Raw genomic sequence first — 20,180 nt, 5'->3', positions numbered from 1 at the left:
CAAAATATTCGTTTCCAATCTGATTTTTTCCCATTCGGGATTCGGATTCGTGGATTAGTAAATCTGCCCCTATGGGTAGACCTGGCCATACAATTAAAGAGCTGCTGGTTTGCTGAGGTTGCCAGGGGCTAACAATCATATCTATAGGGACGCACTGGGCAAGGACTAGGACTGTATTAACATGCCAATGCCTAAAAGGGTTTTCAAACCTGAATAGATACATAGCTGATAGATGGACAATCTTCAACCCTCATAAGAACATTTGGTGGCTTCTATTGGCCCATGTATGGCTAGCTTTAGATTCATTCCAAGCTGCCTCTAGCTTCCTGCTTCTGGCCTACTTTCCTCCAGATGTTAAAAGACAATGAAACCCCATTCATCTGGGGGGGGGGGGGGCAATTGGTTAGGCACCCCACAGTGATTCTTGTAGCTAACCAAGAACCCTAGGCCAGCATTCCTCTTATTTAACAATGTATCAGCCCAGGTGTTCCATTAGAGAGTTGCTCTCCAACTTATTACGTGTACTGGGACAGTTATTTCCCATACAGTGTGTTCAGGGGCTAGACTATAATAACATGATTATGTCATACAATGAAGTCTATGGAGCCTTCAGGCAGACAGGGGGCCATAAGGAGGGCTACATCCGGCCCTTGGGCCTACAGATGGATAACCCTGCATTACAGCATTGTATGTCTTGGATTGTCCCAGGGATTCCTTGTGCCGTTATGGGCCAGCGAATGCACAGTTTAGTAAAGTAAAAAAAAAAAAAGAGATGATACAGTGCTAGTGTTTGTGCTTATGTGGCACAAGGAATTCCTGAGAAAATCCAAAGAAAGATCCCTGGGACAATATGCTGTTGTTTTTTGTTGAGAAAAGGTCTGACAAGTTGGCACTTTATAAATACGTCTTCATAATAATCCCTATAGTAAATGGCTTCAATCCTTTATGGATTTTATACAGGTAAATGGCATGAAATTGTTTTTTTTTTTTTAAAAAAAATACAATTCTTACAGTATTACCGTTTCTGTAACTTAATCACTAACACAATAAATATTGGTTTGGCAGTCAAGGTGGGGAATCTGGGAGATGGACTGAAAAAAAAAAACGAACTAATTATACTTATTCAGTTCAAAATAACCGAAAGTATCCCTTTAAAATATCAATAACGGAAAAATAATGAGTATACCAGTGACTCGCTTGGCTTTTTTTGACAGAGGGGCGGAAAATAATCTTTTGCATTTTCCCCCTACTCTGTGCCTCCAACTCATGAGAGCAACAATGGGTGGAAAGTCTGCACATTGCATGTTACCTACCAAAGGGAAAATAAGCTCAAGTAGGGGAATGTACCGAGCGGATTTATTATAAATCAAGTGGGATATGTGAACTTTGCTTTATATCGAGGGACATTTCACTTACATTTTGTTGTGGTTCCATCATTGGGGAAACAACAGTTTTATTCCCTCATTAGTTAAAGCTTGGTTAACCCCTGTCTATTTTAAAAAGCCTACGCACATAAACACCAAGCAGAGATGCACCTCACAATGGAGGAAAAGAATTTTCCCTTATATGAAAAACAGCCTCAAATATATAGAACTCTGCAGAGATAAGGTGCAATGTGGAAAAATGACAGTACAAAGATCGGGTATTTATGGCATGGGAGATCTACGCCTGCGTACTCATCCGCTATATCCTTGTTATATCACTAGTAATGAGCAATAAACACGGTACATAGGGGGCAAAGAGAAAAATCCCCAAGACATACAGAAAGAAATTGATCTTTACTGAGAAACAAAATAAAACCCTAGAATTCTCTCAGCCCCAAAGGGATTAGATCAGATGATGAATTACCCACACCTCAAAAATAACTTCTCTACTATAAATGATCTTTTTTTAATACTATACATTATCCTCTTTTCTGCTACAGTCTATGGCAATAATTATATACAGATGGGGGGGATAACAATGTAGATAAAGAGGCTAGGTAGACTGGCAAGTGTATAAAATAATATTCACGGAGGAGAAGGAAAAGTTGATGAGTCTTCCAAACAAATGAACATTTATGACCATAACTCTTCCGTTCTTCCAAATTTGTAGATCAGTGTGCTGTATGGAAAGGGAAAGAAGGCAGCAGTCAGTAACATAATCATAACCAAAGGGTTAAGTAGGGACTATTTTGCATTCATACAGTAAAATATGAAGGTACCTTACAGAGTTTTACAGAACACTGCTTTGTATATGTGTATTAAAAAGGAACTGGGACATAGCTGGCTTTTTTAAGCAGTTATTTCTCCATTTATGATAGTAACTTACTTAATCCTGTAAATGCTAGTTGCCATTCGGTAGTTGTAGGGATGGAACGGTCGGGCCAAAACTCTTAGAACCCCACTGGTGGGGCTAGTTCAGATTAACCAATTGCCTCCAGACAGCTCTGGACTGAGATTCAAAATAGACCCAGGCATTTCAGGTACACAGAAGACTAAACAGCCCCCCAACAGGCCCAATAGTGACTGTCTATGGCACCTTACAGCAGCCCCTCTGGCATTTGCCAGAATCCACAGATTGCCGGCCCCCTAGGTGGGTATTGGGCCATATTCACTGACAGCCAAGCCACTTCCCAACCTCTCCGCACTGTCCCAGCCCCAAGTGATGTTGCTGTTCTTATTTATTTACTCATGCTTTCCCCGCTCCCTCTGTTATATGAAAGTTGGGGCGGGGTGGGCACAAGTACTGGCACGTCAGACCAAGTCGTCTTGGGTTGGGTGAGGGTGGATATAAAAATTTTTGATCACCACATCACAAGGCAGTTACCCAGGTTCCTCTGTGGATAAGAAATAGGTTCTGCAGGTACCTCTTCACTTCCTGTAGTTCCAACCTTTCAGAACCATACAAGTGTATAGTCACTTGTACAATATCAGTCTATTTGGCAAATGGGCCAACTTGGTCATATGCCATATGGGTCAGCAAATGTAAGGCCATTTTTGGTTTATTGTGTGTATATATAAATATAATTTTTACAGTTATACAGTTAATGCACAAAGAAAGCCCAAAGGACTCGAGCAGAGAAACTTTAGTGACAGTGGAAACAAGTAGGAACTAAAATAAAATTAAAAAAAACAGGTGGGTAAATCACACAGAGCTACCCCCACTTACCTAAAAAATATTAAAGCGTTCTGGAAAAACACAGCTAGGCCTGGGTAGACATTGAGTCCTGCAGGGGGAAGTGAAAACAAATACGTGTATGTAGGAAGTTTGCCATTATAGTCATGTTCCTAAACAGCAGCAGGGGAACACAATGGACAGAAACCCCCTACTGGCAGAGCAGTCCCAAACAAAGGTTACCTTGTGTGACATAAGCACCAAAGAGTATCCACATGGAAGCAATGAGCGATCCAAACATCAACATGAAGCCAATGAAGAGCCATATTCGGGCACCTGAGCATCAGAAAATAAACAGGTCAGTTCAGATTTCTACAGCTTAAGCAAGTTAACTGTAGTTTAACCGTGTCAGTGTCTTCTGTAAAGGTGTTAGGCTAAGGACCCATGGATCACTGCTACCGCAGGCGACTAACCGCTCCAAAATGCCTTTCTACCTGCAACAATAGTAGTTGCCGGTGGAAAGCCCTTCGCATTGCTTCAGTATTCCAAAATCACGCAAAGTTTCCTCCTGCAGGCAACTTCGCGCGACTTCAGAAAACCGAAGCAATGCAAAGGGATTTCCACTGGCAACTCCTATCATTGCAGGTGGAAAGCAATTTCGGAGTGGTTAGTCATCCACCATAGCAGAGATATTATCCTAGTGTCATCAACTACCTGGGAACCCAAATAGCTGCATGCTCAGGCTTTTGGCAGGGGGTACTGTACATGCACCAAGCTTAAGGGTGAAGACACACGGAGCTACTAGTAGCAGCTACTTGTCATGGCTACTAAAACAGACAATGCTGATCATTTACTGATAATTGTCCCTGCGTGTGTTTTAGCAGAGGCAATTCTCAGTATTGTCTATGGCAGGGTATTTTCTGGAGTTTAGTAGCCTTAAGTAGCTGCTACTAGTAGCCCAGTGTGTCTTCACCCTTATACTTGATGGAAGGAATGGAGGGAGTGACACCTCCTGTCTATAAGCAGATTGGCAGATCCAAGACATGGAGCCCACTAATCTATCTATCTAAGAAGCATTTGCAGTGGCCTTTCCCTAAGTCTGGCTTCTCTATCACATTTACATCAAAGTAGTAACCACATTTTCATTTGCATCATAGAAATGTCACACTGAGCAACTGCCTGACACTGTGTTGCTGTGACCTTTCTCTGGAAAACGAGCAGCATCAATACTTGAGGATCTGGCTCATCTCTTCCCATTGTGAATAATGAGAACTGCAGTTATAAATAGGAAGGGGCAAGAGCTGCTGCTGACTAAACTGGCTTACATGTGTCCCGCACCTCCTGTGCCGGCACGCCCTGTTTGCATTCAATCCTATTGTCTGCACCGGCACAAGAGCCACAGCAAGTCATCCTGTGCATCCCCACACAATAGCACTGTATTACCTGTCCTCCCCATACAGCCATCACTGTAACTGTCTCCTCTCACTTGCGCATTGGACACTGCATTTATCCTGAAACATAAGAAATGCAAGAGGAAGCAGGAAAAAAATATCAAAGAAATGTTTAAACAAAAAGCCCCCTTGGGCACAAGTTCAAATCATGTTATAAGCATTACTCATACACTGGTCATTACTTGGCTGAATGAACATATCTTTATTCTGTACAATTAAAGGGAAAGTATACCCCCAAACAATGTAGATCTGTATAAAATATACTGCATACAGCTTATATGTAAAGCCCTGCTTCATCTAAATAAACCATTTTTAAAAAATTATACTTTTTAATATGTGCCTTTGAGTAATCCTAAATAGAAAACTGCCATTTTAATTACTAAGATCCACCCCCTGGGATCATAGGATTCACAGTGCACACACACAAACCAAGGGCACACATACATGCTAGGCCCCATCAGCCAATGAATGGACAGAGTTCTGCCTTTTGCTCCCACACTACTTCCTGTTACAGTTAGAGCTGCATTACTTCCTGTCAGCTGATCTCTGAGGGAGCACACAGCCCATCACTAAATGGCGGCTCAAGGGAAAGGGTGTAAACGGGATATATTTACGGATATATATATTCCAGTTTGGCGAGATTCTTTAGGTCACTTAATATGATATAAACTATTAGTTGGTTAAGTATTCATTCTGGGGGTATAGTTTTCCTTTACAATCTAATTGCCCTAAAGCGTATGGAAGCATCCAGTTCAGGCGAAGAATGGATAAATTGCCCCGAGTATCCTAGGTCCCTCCCTGTGTGTGTGGAATATTAGAAGGCTAATCTGGCAAACAGAAACTTTCAAGCAAATATCACTGCTTACATGAAGAACGCCACTGTAGAGAAAACCCCGCAGGTGTGAAACGCATGGTTGAGCTGTTTCTGGTCAGGGTAGCACACTGCAGCATCGATCATAATCCACCAACCTGAGAAAAACTGAGGCAGAAGAATAAGAATAGTCAGCAAAAAAAAAAAAAAATCCATATTTTCCTATTTTTTACCATTATAAAGCACTAATTTGAAAGTTGGGCAATGTTAACTGAATGTACCTCCCCTTTTGGTCAGATTTCCCTATCTACTTTGAAACAAACAAAACCTCTCCCGTTTCTAAGCAGAAGCCTTTGAGAAGCTCATTATCGGGGGCTTCGTAGCGGACTGGTTATTAGTTTCATCGGCTCATTTAAAGTTCTTTGGGACCATAAGTGTTAAGATGTGTCAAGGAGCAGCTCATTGTATAGAGGGATTCTGAATGGACTACTGATTTGTTTGGACTGTGCTCCTAACAAACAGAAGATAGAATGCTAGTTAAGGGTACAGTCTTTCATCTCTATATAACCTCTATATACAGGTATGGGACCCATTATGCAGAATGCTTGGGACCTCGGGTTTTCCGTATAAGGGGTCTTTCTGTAATTCAGATCTCGTACCTTAAGTCTACTAAAAAAATTAGTTAAACAATAATTAAACTCAATAGGATTGTTTTTTTTCCAATAAGGATTACTTATTTTTTAGTTGGGATCAAGTACAGGTACTGTTTTATTATTACAGAGAAAAGGGAATCATTTAACCATTAAATAAACCCAATAGGGCTGTTCTGCCCCCAATAAGGGGTAATTATATCTTAGTTGGGATCAAGTACAGGTACTGGTTTATTATTACAGGGAAAAGGGAAATCATTTAACCATTAAATAAACCCAATAGGGCTGTTCTGCCCCCAATAAGGGGTAATTATATCTTAGTTGGGATCAAGTACAGGTACTGGTTTATTATTACAGGGAAAAGGGAAATCATTTATAAAAATGTAAATTATTTGATTAAAATGGAGTCTATGGGAGATGGCCTTTCCATAATTCGGAACTTTCTGAATAATGAATTTCCGGATAAGGGGTCGGATACCTGGAACAGAAACAAATAACTTATCTGTAAGTGAAAGGAAAATGATATCAGGGTGTAGACTCAATGTGCCTTGGGAATGCAGGGGTGAGCACTGGGCTCTGAGCTTGGCCAGTATTAGTCATATTATGTGTCAGTGACTCAGAGGAGAGTGTGGAAAGAATGCAGTAGCTGTTTTGTTTATAACATAAAGTCCATTAAGGAAATGGGAAAATAAAAAATCCCCACCAACTTACCAATACGCCTGCAACCACCGAAGCGATGGTGTTCCGCTTTTCTCCCCAGTCGATGCACTCACATTCAGGCCATCGGAAGTTGTCCAAGAAGCCGGCCATTCTATCACAGGGGTCACGGGGGTACCTCCTTCACAAACAGCTTCTATACTGGCGTTTCATTAACTGGAAATAAACCCCAGCATGTTAATGTATTGCCTGGAGGTACATTTGTGTTCAAAGGTTACCAATATCCCTCGCTTGTACAGTTACAGCAGAAAGGATAATTAAACACAATGTACTCAAGCAGTGTCTGGGGGGAAAATCAATGTTTTAGTGGCCTGTTAAAGCGCAAAATTTAGGGCACTATCCCCCATATGTAATAAAAGGCACTAAGTTTGCCCAGGAGCAGTAAGCCATAGCAACCAATAAGGTGTTTGCTTTTAAACAGATGACCAGTAAATGCTTTCTGCTGATTGGCTGCTATAGGTTACTGCTCCTGGGCAAATGTAATGCCATTTATTTACATAACCCCTTTAATCCTCATCCATCTCATAGTCAGTAAGTCGCCTTAGGGAGTAGTCCTTCTAACAGAGCGAGCCATTTGCAGCCACCTTCAGTTGGTTATGCCCCATGTTTGCTAGGCCTAACTCCTTCTGGCTTCCTTAACTAAGATTAAAACACAAAGAGACACTTTAGGGAAGCGCTATGGAAATGTTAAGCCAGGGGTCCCCAACCTTTCTTACTCGTGAGCCACAGTCACATGTAAAAAGACTTGGGGAGCAACACAAGCACCATAAAAGTTCATGGAGGTGCCAAATAAGGGCTGTGATTGGCTATTAGGCAGCCTCTATGCACACTATCAGCTTACAGGGGGCTTTATTTGGTAGGAAATCTTGTTTTTATTCAACCAAAACTTGCCCCCAAGTCAGGAATTCAAAAATAACTCCCTGGTTTGGGGGCACTGAGAGCAACATCCAAGGGGTTGGGGAGCAACATGTTGCCCCTGAGCCACTGGTTGGGGATCACTGTATTAAGCCTTCCAGAGAGACAATGATGGCTTTGCCACATACAGGCCAATCTTGCACGGTATCTGATGGCCAAACAACTCATTTCGGTCAAGAGCTCCAAACTATAAGAACAGTGGGACAGGAAGAGATGCTGGGGCTAATATTCATTTCAACAACAAAAAAGCAGATGGCACTCTTGTTACCCTTGTTTGCAGTCCTGAGTGCCATCTGCTTTTTTGTTGTTACAGTGTTTTTGGGGGGTGCCGATCCCCTCAGCAGTGTGCACCGGACATAGAATTTTGGAGCGCTAGGGTGTGCGGATAAGGTCTCTGTGGTCCGCTAATATTCATTTCCCCATATGTCAAAGTGCCATACACTGGCAGGTAAGTTGTACTGGCCAATTAGCTGAGTTTGAGTAACCCAGAAACACAAAGCTACAGACCCAACACAGCGCCCCCATAGGTTAACACTAAAATTAACACTAAAATCACCTGACAGGTGCTTGTGGAGCTGATCTGGGAGCTGCTGAGTTTTGGACCCCACCTGACATTGACCTAAAACCACAAGCTGAGCCTGTGATGCCCTCCGAGGGCTGAGATAAAATAAAAGCAAAAGAAAATACATTTACACTAAACATTTCCATTAGGCAAATCCACAGGAGGATATGAGGAGAGGAAAGGAGGAGAATACCTGGGGCTTGTACTGCGGAGTCAGTGAATAATAATCTCATAATTATTGTTATTAGCCTTTATGAATACAAGGCTGACATGTTACACAGCTCTTCACAGAGATTGTACATCATTCACATCAGTCCCTGTCCCTGCTTACACTGTACGAGGCAGGGGCATAACCACCAAGGGGCACAGTTTGGCACCAGAAAGTGCGCCAAGGCCCAGTGAGCTTTGCAGTGCTGTGGGGCTCAAGGGTGCAAGCTGAAGGCACAGGTTGAAGGGGGACCCAGTAGGGCCCTGGCAAGAAATGGGCAAATTTGGCTAAAAACTGACTTTATCAGGCATTTTCATTCAGAGCCTCCAAAGAACAGCACTGGCCTTAGTGCCCACAGCGATGTTTATGTGGGACTAGAACAAATACCTTGGGGAAATCTAAAGGTTACATTGCCTTTAATAACAAGTAGCATATATCGGCGTAGCATAGATATCGGCGTAGCATAGATATCGGCGTAGCATAGATATCGGCGTAGCATAGATATCGGCGTAGCATAGATATCGGCGTAGCATAGATATCGGTATACATTATAGTAACAGTCAGCAGGTATGTCTGATTATAATTCTGATATATTTCTGATACTGATAATACAATACATACCATTTAAATGGTTAAAAGTAACAGTCCCCTATATACTGCTACTGATACTTCCCTTCTCCAGCCAGAAAGAAGCCCCTGCACCTTTATATCAGGGCTGTAGAATCTTATATAAACTAAAATGATAAACTGAGGAAGGGTGCATAGCACTGCTGGTTGCTAGGGTTTGCATTGCTAAGCAATCAGGCAGCGGTTTGCAAGTCAGCATGGAAGGCCAGTATCAATAGAAAGATAAGAAATAGGTAAACAAACAGAATGATATCCTCATAGAAACTTGGAGACCAGTTAAAAAAAGCTGTAAAGAATAGGTCAACTCTAAAACAGCACGAAAATGAAAGCTGAACTTCCCCTTTAAATGGAATTGAAGGGCCACTTCCCTTACAGGAATGAGTAGCATTGTCTGCAGATCCAAGTCCCTGCTTAGGGCTGAGCGAAGTGAGGGGGGAGCCTGCCCGGCACACCCCCACCCCACAATGGCACGGCCGGGATGTATCTGCCCTGCACCCATAGAGCCACTATCAGTCCATAGAGATATTAGGTGCGCAACATACTCCATTCCCTTGCAGCACTTTAGGAGTTAATCCCCGTAGGCGGTCCCAGCGCTTCTGGGTTCGGTGACGGACTGCAATTCCCAGCAGCACTTGCCAGCCCAGAAGCAGCCGCAGGGGAGGGAGCCGGACAGCCAGCACCGCCGCTTTAGAATGTTACACAACTAAGTGAACAAAGTGCGGCTGTGGGGTCTCTAACGAGCAAGGGCAAAGCAATAACCAGGGCTACGTACTGTGAGATCCCTCTGGGTCGCTCCCCTTCCTAGCACAGCGGCTGAAAGAGTTAAACCGCCTTGCCCTCTGGGTAAATGTTGGAACGAAACGGCTTTCAGAAGGGCGTGATGTCACAGCCATGTGACTAAATGTGGGCGGAGCTAGGAGCTGTCTAATAGCTGTAACCGCTAAAGACCCGCTTGTGTGACTGTACCATGTGACTAAGTGTGGGCGGAACTAGGAGCTGTCTAATAGCTGTAACCGCTAAAGGCCCGCTTGTGTGACTGTACCATGTGACTAAGTGTGGGCGGAACTAGGAGCTGTCTAATAGCTGTAGCCGCTAAAGGCCCGCTTGTGTGACTGTACCATGTGACTAAGTGTGGGCGGAACTAGGAGCTGTCTAATAGCTGTAACCGCTAAAGGCCCGCTTGTGTGACTGTACCATGTGACAACCAATGAAGGGAAGATGCTAATGGCTAGCCTAATGCCCAGCCGAGGAGAAGAGGGGAGATTTGGTTGTAGCGTTGTGCCTGTGGTACTGAGTTGAAATGGCAGTAAGGGGCAAGGGCGGTGTGTGTGGGAACAGAGGTCTGCTGGGGAACCTGCTGGCTGTGTGTCTGTCTGTGTCTGCATTGGGGGAATGCTATTCCCTACCTAGCCCGGACTGGCAATCTGTAGCTTCTGGCAAGTGCCAGAGGGGCTGCTATATATTACACAGTACAGATAGCCATTTGTATCCCTTCTGTAAGTTTAATATGTACAGTACAGGGCTGCTGGGGGAGCGCAGATTAATATGTACAGTACAGGGCTGCTGGGGGAGCGCAGATTAATATGTACAGTACAGGGCTGCTGGGGGAGTGCAGATTAATATGTACAGTACAGGGCTGCTGGGGGAGCGCAGATTAATATGTACAGTACAGGGCTGCTGGGGGAGCGCAGATTAAAGGAACAGTAACACCAAAAAATGAAAGTGTATAAAAGTAACTAAAATATAATGTGCTGCTGCCCTGCACTGGTAAAAGTTGTGTGTTTACTTCAGAAAGTCTACTATAATTTATATAAATAAGCTGCTATGTAGCCATGGAGGCAGCCATTCAAAGGAGAAAAGGCACAGGCACATAGCAGATAACAGATAAAATACTATTGTATTCTACAGAGCTTATCTGTTATCTGCTATGTAACCTGTGCCTTTTCTCCTTTTTTCCAGCTTGAATGGCTGCCCCCATGGCTACACAGCAGCTTATTATATACATTATAGTAGTGTTACTGTAGCAAACACACCAGTTTTACCAGTGCAGGCCAACAGTACATTATATTTTTATTACTTTAAAGCTCTTTCATTTTTTAGTGTTACTGTTCCTTTAATATGTACAGTACAGGGCTGCTGGGGGAGCGCAGATTAATATGTACAGTACAGGGCTGCTAGGGGAGCGCAGAATAATATTTACAGTACAGGGCTGCTGGGGGAGCGCAGATTTATATGTACAGTACAGGGCTGCTGGGGGAGCGCAGATTAATATGTACAGTACAGGGCTGCTGGGGGAGCGCAGATTTATATGTACAGTACAGGGCTGCTGGGGGAGCGCAGATTAATATGTACAGTACAGGGCTGCTGGGGGAGCGCAAATTAATATGTACAGTACAGGGCTGCTAGGGGAGCGCAGAATAATATGTACAGTACAGGGCTGCTGGGGGACTCAGTTTAATATGTACAGTACAGGGCTGCTGGGGGAGCGCAGATTAATATGTACAGTACAGGGCTGCTGGGGGAGCGCAGATTAATATGTACAGTAGAAGAATCTGCTAGGGAACACAGTGTTATATGCACAGAGCTTCTGGGGAAGCAAAGTGGGATATATAAAAGGCAGCTCGGGTTGTGCTGTGTCATCTCATCATAGTATGGGGTAGGGAGGGCACACTGTCACACCATCAGGGGTTATCTGTACAGTTCTGAGCAGCAGGAGGAGCGCATTTTGAATTGTATATGTCTCCTGGGAGTGTGTAGTATGGTCTCTGTTGAGGGCTGATTTGGTAGTGCAATATATATATATGTATACTGTATATACAGTGCTGATGTGGTGAGCAGAGTGCTATGTGCAAGGCTGTTAGGGTGAGTGCAGTTCAGTACTTACAGGAATGCAGTGTGGCAAGTACAGTAGTGCAGTGTGATGGTATCAGACTTACAAAAGGAACACAATATCATCTTATCGATACTGTACGAAGCAGCTTAAAGAGTGCACTATGATATGTACAGAACTCTTCAAAATGATCCCTTTTCTGTATAATCCAATTTCAGATATAGCACCATAGAGATAAAAGTACAGAGCATCACTGTATTCTCGGTTACTTGTTCATTTTAGCCATTGGCAGTTACGCTTGTGTTTATAAATGAGCCATAATGTATAAAATTGCATTCATTAAAGTCATATCAGTCCCCTTTGTGACATGAGAGATGGGGTGGGCACAGGTCTATAAATGGGGACTCCCGGGCCAGGTTGGGAGTGGGCAGGTTATAGTCGGGTGTGGGTCGACTTTTTGTCAACCTGTACATCACAAGAAACAATATAATAATAGCAGTATTAGTATTAAGGCTTACAGACAATGGGGCCTTGGTGATCATCATTGTGGAACCCCTGGAACATTTACGGTATCTCTCTGATTCCTTGTAACCACAGGGCTAGAAATATAATCATTCTCAAATATATAAAATGAAAGAAGACAATAATTTGGATATTTTAACGATATTTAGAATGTTTTTAATTGTTTCATCCAATTCAGAAGAATTTTTTTAAGCTTAAATTGCTGGTCCTTTAGTTCTTCAATTCTATCTGCTTCAATTTCTTCTGCTTTTCGCACGGTTTCCCTTTGGGACGCATATGTCTTCTCAGCTTGAGAGATCTCTCTCGCCGCATTAAAGTGAACCATTTGCCTGTTCAGAAGAGGAACGACCAAGTTAAAGTCATTTATTCTCTTGTTGAGCTTCATGATATCCTCTTTAAACTCATCGCAGGTCTCCTCCCACTGCTTTCTCTTTTGGGGAGTCATTGGATCTCCCAGCTTTGCTCGAGAAGCCAACACTTTGTTCCTCAATGTCCCTATTGTTTCCCGGATTTCCTTCTGCAAGAGAATCCACTCCGGCTGATATCCATTTTCTATCAATATCCTATTAAGGTTGTGAGTCATGGGATCAATATGTGGACAGTATGAGAATTTGTTAAGTGGCTTTCCTTTACCGCTCAGGTTATCAAAGTCACCTTTTGCCATTGATTCCTGTATCAGATCCTCCACCAGGCGTTCAATGGCTTGAGTTATTTTAACCTTCTTACTTTGCCTCACATCTTTTGCCACCAATGAGTTCTCGGTATATTGCCTTTCCAGCTTTTGCTTTCTAAATTCCAAAACCTGATCAGTGGCCCGATCTACACGGAATTGTGTATATTGTTTTTCTCTTTGGCTTGGGGTTCCGTAGCCCACACCTTCGAAGCTGAGGTAGTGCCTGTGCTGTGGTACTTTATATTCTGTCTGTGTTTCTTCATTGTCTTGACCTTCTCCCTTTTTTGCCTCTTTATCTAGGTGGGTAAGCAAAGCTTTGTAGGCTTCATCGATCTCCATGAACTTGCCAGAATTTGCAGAGACAGAGCCACTATCTGGATGGTATTTCTTTGCCAGACATCGATAGGAATGTCTGACCTCCTCAACAGAACACCCTTCAGGCACATCTAGAATTCTGTAACAATCTTTAATGTTCCTCCTGTACTTTATGGTTGAGTGCTTCCTGAAGAACAGAATCCAATGCCATGAAATTATTCTTGGTATTACTAATGCATAGAAAGAGCACCTTGAATTCCGAAACTGTACAACGTCCAGTAATTTCATAATGGTAGCAAAGAGTAATATATTACCTAAAATGATAAATAACAATTCCGTGTTTAAAGTTTTGTACTTGTCAAATATCTTCCTATTGCTGCCCCTTTATAAGAGAAAACACTCCTAAGCCTATTCTTATTCTTATTTATTTCATAAAAAATTTAAGATATTTGACATGAAAAGTAATCAAGAAAGAGGAAATCTAAGGGGCACATTTACTAATCCACGAACGTCCGAAAAGCGTCCGAATGCGGTTTTTTCGTAATGATCGGTACTTTGCGACGTTTTCGCGAATTGTTGCGACTTTTTCGAGCTCTCAATACAAAAGTTGCGACAATTCGCGCAAGTCGTAATGGCTATGAAAAAGCCGCGACAATTCACGAAAGTCATAATGGCAATGAAAAAGTCTCGACAATTCACGAAAGTCATAATGGCAATGAAAAAGTCGCGACAATTCACGAAATTTGTAATGGCAATGAAAAAGTCAATTCACGCAAATCGTCACGGTTACGAAAAAGTCGCGACAATTTACGGAAAAGTCATAAGGGCAACGAAAAAATCGCAAAAAATACGAAAAAGTCGCAAAATGTTCGTTTTTCAATCCGAATTTTTCTCATTCAGATTCGTGGATTAGTAAATCAGCCCCTAAATCTACTAAAAATCATTTAAACATGAAATAAATCCAATAGGATTTTTTTGCCTCCAATAGGGAATCATTATTTCTTAGTGAAGATCAAGTACAAGGGATTATGATGTTGTTATTATTACAGAGAAAAGGGAAATCGTTTTTTAAAGATGTACAGCCTTGCTGTAATTCAGAGCTTTCTGGATAACGGGTTTCTGAATAATGGATCCAATACCTGTACAACTAAGCTGACACTAGAGGGAGTGCCTTAAAGGAACAGTTTACACCCCATTTCAACATGAGCTCAATGAATAAGGCTTAAGCAGAACATAATTACTGCCTACTGTTATAACTAAGACCTTTTCTAAAGTAGTTGTAAGGGTGAAGACACACAGAGCTACGTAGTAGCAGCTACTTTTCACGGCTACTAAACGCCAGAAAATACCCTGCCATAGACAGTACTGAGAATTGCCTCTGCTAAAACACACATAGAGACAATTATCAGTAAATGATCAGCATTGTCTGTTTCTGTAGCCGTGACAAGTAGCTGCTACTAGTAGCTCCGTGTCTTCACCCTTATTTCTGGCACTAAAGAAAACCAGTTTAAGGGCTCTGGCATACGGGGAGATTAGTCGCCCGCGACAAAACTCCCTGTTCGCGGGCGACTAATCTCCCCCGATTGCCATCCCACCGGCGAAAATGTAAATCACCAGTGGGATGGCATACGCGGCGGTGCAATTTCAGTGAAATCACGCCGCCACATATACCATCCCACCAGCAATTTACATTTTTGCCGGTGGGATGGCATTTCAGGGAGATTAGTCGCCCGGGACACAGGAGATTTGTCGCGGGCGACTAATCTCCCCGTGTGCCAGAGCCCTAACTGTTCTGATGCAGAGAGGTATCAGATAAAACAAATTACCAGTCACTTAAGAAGGAAGGGGGTTGTTTGTTTAAAGGCAGATGAGGCCCTCTGAACAAATGGCCCTGTTTATAATGGGTAGGACATTCAGTGAAAAAAAAAAATATGGCGCAAAGTCAGAAAAATATCTATTTTTTTTAATTAAAGAAAAAGCCAGAAAGGTAATCCTCAAAGGCCTAATGTTAGTCTGATAATTCTGAAGTCTCTCAGGTAATGAGTGAGGTATCCGTGCAGGCATTATAAAACATTAAGAAAATACCTTTGTAGGAACCAGTCCCCTGTGGCCCTGTCGCCTGTCAGTAATATGATGTATCTTAAGAAATCCTCAGAAAATGGAATCAGGGTCACTACAATAAAAAGAGAAGAAAAATTAAATCTTTATACAAAAAGTGATAGAGAATCCATCAAGCCTGTGTGGGATGCCCATTGCATGGCGCCGTATACAAAGTAAATGGATATTACGCAAAAGTGCAGGCCCTTATTATTGATCAAGGGAGAAGTATAAATGCAAGACTAGCAAAACATGGAAGTCTGCGAGAAGCAATACAATGATACATAATTTTTTTTTTCCAATTTCTACAGTTGACTGTTACAGCTGCATTAGTGCATTCCAATGAGGTAGAGGGGCCCAACAGTATATATAGGCCTGTTCCTAAGGGGGCAGCCCACAAGCACCTATGCAAGCAACTTTTCAATTGGTTTTTTAATTCTTTGCCATTTTCTTTTGACTTTTTCCAACTTTCCAGTTGCAGTCACTGACCCCAGCAGCCCAAAAACTATTGCTCCATGAGGCAACAATTTTATTGTTATTGTTACTTATAATTACTTATTTATCTGTTCTCTCCTTTTCATATACCTCTCTTTCATTCAAGTTCCAAACTGGAAAGTTGCTTAAAGGAACAGTAACACCAAAAAATGAAAGAGCTTTACAGTAATAAAAATATAATGCACTGTTGCCCTGCACTGGTAAAACTGGTGTGTTTGCTACAGTAACACTACTATAATTTATATAATAAGCTGCTGTGTAGCCACGGGGGCAGCCATTCAAGCTGGAAAAAAGGAGAAAAGGCACAGGTTACATAGCCGATAACAGATAAGTTCTGTAGAATACAATAGTGTTTTATCTGTTATCTGCTATGTGCCTGTGCCTTTTCTCCTTTGAATGACTGCCTCCATGGCTACATAGCAGCTTATTTATATAAATTATAGTAGACTTTCTGAAGTAAACACACAACTTTTACCAGTGCAGGGCAGCAGCACATTGTATTTTAGTTACTTTTATACATTCATTTTTTGGTGTTACTGTTCAAAAAGTGAAATCATTAAACAAAATGCAAATAATAAAAAATGAAGACCAATTGCAATTTGTCTTAGACTATTATTCTCTACTGGGCACGTGCCAGTAGCCAACATGGGAGTGCTGTCTAGCCCTGTGCCTTGGGGCCCACAATAAAACTGTTCCTGCGCAGCGGTGCTGTGAGGGCTGCACAATAATAAAGTCCATCAACAGACCCTGTTGGAATGTGCTCCCACAAAACACCACCTTTAACCAGGGCCCCCAACACTAATTATGGGGCCCTATACAAGGCAAGGCCCTCCCCACAGGGGCCATAACTGTTAGCCCATTTGTCATCTAGACTCCCTGGGTGCTGACATTCTCAACAAGTGGAACTGGGCCCCAATGAAAATATATATCACATGAATCATGACACCCCTAATCTGCGCTATATTGCCCAAACCCCACCTACTCCCCCTCAGGCCCCGCCCCCAAGCCCTTCGCTGTAAGTGGCACTGGGAATTGTAGTAAAACTATATATAAGCAATTATTTTGTTAATAAGGCACACTAAATCTACTTAATTGCTACACCTATGATTATTATCTTAATATCAGAGTTCTCCCTCAGCAATGTAATCTCTTACCGCAACATTCATGTTTATACTGACAAGTGGCTCACTTCACCTCTTCAGGAAGCAGCCATGTTTACTAGCGTGAGGCATTCTGGGGAATGTAGTTCCATAATGCAGCACGTCACATACCGCCTGCGCAACAGAGAAATATCTACCGGGACCGTAAGCTTCATACGCGATGCATTCTGGGGAATGTAGTTCAATTCTGTAGTTGCGTCTAGTGTATACATAGCGCCACCTTGAGTTTAAAACAAAAACTGACAGTCATATTAAAGACTTGTAACGCAGGTGACTAAGTGAAAGGTTGTGAGGGAACACAAACAAACAGCTTTTATTAGACTTCTTGTTTCACAGTTAAAAAATCAAATGTCTTTATTCAATATGGATGCACTTTTTCTGGTTTTCCCTGTGGTTGATGTAGCATGAAAGAATAATTTCCAGAATATGAACTCATTTTGCAATATTTGATGTCCTTTTATGGCAAATACTTACAATAAAATTGGTAATTTACTGAAAAAGACATGAAATGAGAAGTATGCTTAGGTAAAGTTTTCACAGGAATCCATGTTAAAAAAGAAACAAACAAGCAAACAGACCCCAGGGGTTCCACCTTATGCATTTTGTAGCCTTCTGGTACTTAGTCATAGGCAGTTATCTTACTCATCTTTAATCTGGGGCAGTATCCTATTAACTCTGGCCCTTTAATGATCTCTTGTATGAACCAATGAGATTTGCTATCTCCATGTGCTTAGGGCGCCACAGCCGGGGGCTCTTCTGTCTGCCCAGCCCTAGTCCCAGCCCTCGTCCTCCATCAGCCTCTGATTATTTAGAGATCACTCAATGGCACTGTTACATGTAATACTGTTATGTGTCATCTAGTGAAGTTCAGGAGAAGATAAACGGTCCCGCTCCCTACCATCACCCTCCCAACCTGCCCTAGGCACCGGAGCTAAATACGCCCCTATGTTGTGCATGTGACGTCCCCCCAAAAATGTGCCGCCCTAGGCACCGGCCGTCGGGCAGAGGCGGGCACAGCCAGCCAGGCTCCCTAGGCGACCCTGCCGGCCACCTCACCCCCTACTGCTAGGGGTTGGCAACAGAGGTACCTGCCTAGCGCCCCCTCACTGTTGTGTCCCAGGTGCCTCTTGTGCCTACCGCTAGTTCTGGCCCTGCCATTGGGTGCATTAATATTAATCCGCCCCTGCAGAGCACCCGTAGGTTTTCTCATGGGTCGGGCAGGTTCAGCCTACCTAAACATAACTAGTGTTATCCTGTTTTGCTGGAAATTGCTCTCTCTCTAGTTTCTGTTTAGTTTCCTTTATCCTTTATCCTCTCAACTTGTTAGCCAGCCCTGCCATGTTTTCTTTATGCATTAAATCCCATCCTTGTCACCAATATTCAATCCTGGACTCTGTGTTAGGACAGAAGAGGCTCACAGCAGCTGTTAGTATAACAAGTTTTTAGGGCTGGAACTAGGGGTGGGCAGAAAAGGTACCTGCCAATAGCACAACAATGAGGGGCCGCTAGGCGCTCCCTCCCCCCACAACATCTGCACCATTTGCTGCCCCGCTCCCCCCATCATGTCCCAGCACATGTGTGTGTTCCTGCACGTGGGGCCAGGTGGCTCAAGTGTTACTTAGGAACAAAACATGGCAGAACTGCCCAACAAGCCAGTGACAGTATCCATATAAAGCAAATCTGCCGTAGGCCTGTAGTCTGTGTCACACAGGGAGTTTTATCTGCTGCTACCATCTGGCACAAAACAGCAGTCAATAAAATACCCATCAGCCTCGACCCTCAATGGAAGGTGATTTGGTTCCCTTTAAAAGGGCACTTTCCCTCAAGCAGCACTTGTTAGGGGCAGCAAAAGGTGCAATTACATTCTCTGCATTAATCAGAATTTCCAGGTAAAAATCTGTCTCTTAAAGTTACCAATAGTAGTTTCCTGCTGAAATGCAACCTGAGGCATTTTATTTTCTTTTACTTTGCTCAACGGCTGAAACACCTCTAGCACCGATGTTAGGGACCAAAACAAATTAATATTATCACTAAAAAGGAATAGTTATGTTGTGACAGTATCCCCTTTAAAGCAACCAAGATTACACAGAACAGTCTTGTCACTGATTGGGCGAGAGGGCTGCAAACGTGACATCCTCCAGCAGTTAATTATCATTTTCTCAGTGATTTAATGGCCATTCCTTCAACCATCTGAATCAGGGCAGATAGGATTCTGGACTCGAGTGAGGAGAGAAAAAGTCTTGGGAGAAAAGGTTTGTAGCTTGTCTGTCCTCTCATTCTTCTCTGTCCCTCTCTCTCCCCTGTCTCTCTTCCCTGTCTGTCTGTCTATCTCCTCTGTCCCTCTCTCTCCCCTGTCTGTCTGTCTATCTCATCTGTCCCTCTCTCTCCCCTGTCTGTCTGTCTATCTCCTCTGTCCCTCTCTCTCCCCTGTCTGTCTGTCTATCTCCTCTGTCCCTCTCTCTCCCCTGTCTGTCTATCTCCTCTGTCCCTCTCTCTCCCCTGTCTGTCTGTCTCACTCTCTCTCTCTCTATATATATATATCCCCTTGGTGTTTATATAAATGCAGTCTGGTTTAATATATTTTTACATGGCATTCTTTTCTGACTCAGAGGTAATTTGGCTACTCCCAGCTGTGTGGGGTTTTTGGAAAATTCTTGGTACATTTTGAAGTTCCAGCCCAGGCATTAATTGAAGAAGAAATGGCAGGCAGAGATCCCTACAATAGAGACAAGTTTTAGTGGGCTAAGGAGCGCGTGCCATTTCTCCATCAATCGATGTTGGTTTAATACCTCAGGCTATGGGTTGGGGCGCCGCACCGGGACCCCCACTTGTCTTTGGGGAGTGCATTTTCCCTATAATTTTGCCAGGACTGTTTGAAGTCACATGTTGGAGGTGGAGGGTCTGGGGTTTGTACACCCAACCATATAATTTACTGGGTGAGCTTATCATCACTTTATTTGCAATTAAGTTTTAGTGGAGAGCGCGGGGTTTACACACCTGAGCTCACATTCATTAATGTTGAGCCATTAAAAGGGCTTTAGAAAGTCTTTA

General features: G+C 42.9%; 2 protein-coding genes across 3 annotated transcripts; both read right to left on the bottom strand.

Moving 5' to 3' along the window:
• Positions 1 to 1,150: 1,150 nt before the first annotated feature.
• tmem50b (transmembrane protein 50B) lies at positions 1,151 to 9,837 on the bottom strand. 2 transcript variants are annotated; one of them, NM_001016287.2, is given in 7 exon segments: positions 1,151 to 2,103; positions 3,151 to 3,208; positions 3,340 to 3,432; positions 4,540 to 4,607; positions 5,414 to 5,526; positions 6,720 to 6,881; positions 9,810 to 9,837. In NM_001016287.2, coding segments are annotated over 6 exon segments (477 nt in total). In that variant the 5' UTR covers positions 6,819 to 6,881; positions 9,810 to 9,837; the 3' UTR covers positions 1,151 to 2,057.
• Positions 9,838 to 12,529: 2,692 nt separating this feature from the next.
• dnajc28 (DnaJ heat shock protein family (Hsp40) member C28) lies at positions 12,530 to 17,190 on the bottom strand (the record flags this gene model as incomplete). Its single annotated transcript, NM_001015977.1, is given in 3 exon segments — positions 12,530 to 13,691; positions 15,463 to 15,550; positions 17,124 to 17,190. A coding segment is annotated over 1 exon segment (1,131 nt). The 5' UTR covers positions 13,666 to 13,691; positions 15,463 to 15,550; positions 17,124 to 17,190.
• Positions 17,191 to 20,180: the final 2,990 nt, after the last annotated feature.

Source organism: Xenopus tropicalis, chromosome 2 (assembly GCF_000004195.4).
Source record: "Xenopus tropicalis strain Nigerian chromosome 2, UCB_Xtro_10.0, whole genome shotgun sequence".
In the NCBI taxonomy this organism is placed as follows: Eukaryota; Metazoa; Chordata; class Amphibia; order Anura; family Pipidae; genus Xenopus; species Xenopus tropicalis.
This window is presented reverse-complemented; position numbering and strand designations above follow the sequence as displayed.

Bases quoted from the DNA above. Each gene is read 5' to 3' on its own strand.
- tmem50b (XM_031895968.1), bottom strand. From the start codon at position 6,818: ATGGCCGGCTTCTTGGACAACTTCCGATGGCCTGAATGTGAGTGCATC. The intron at 5,527-6,719 runs GTAAGTTGGTGG...CTTCTGCCTCAG, and splicing joins CGGTGGTTGCAGGCGTATTG to TTTTTCTCAGGTTGGTGGAT. The intron at 3,433-4,539 runs GTAATACAGTGC...TCTGATGCTCAG, and splicing joins TGGCTGTATGGGGAGGACAG to GTGCCCGAATATGGCTCTTC.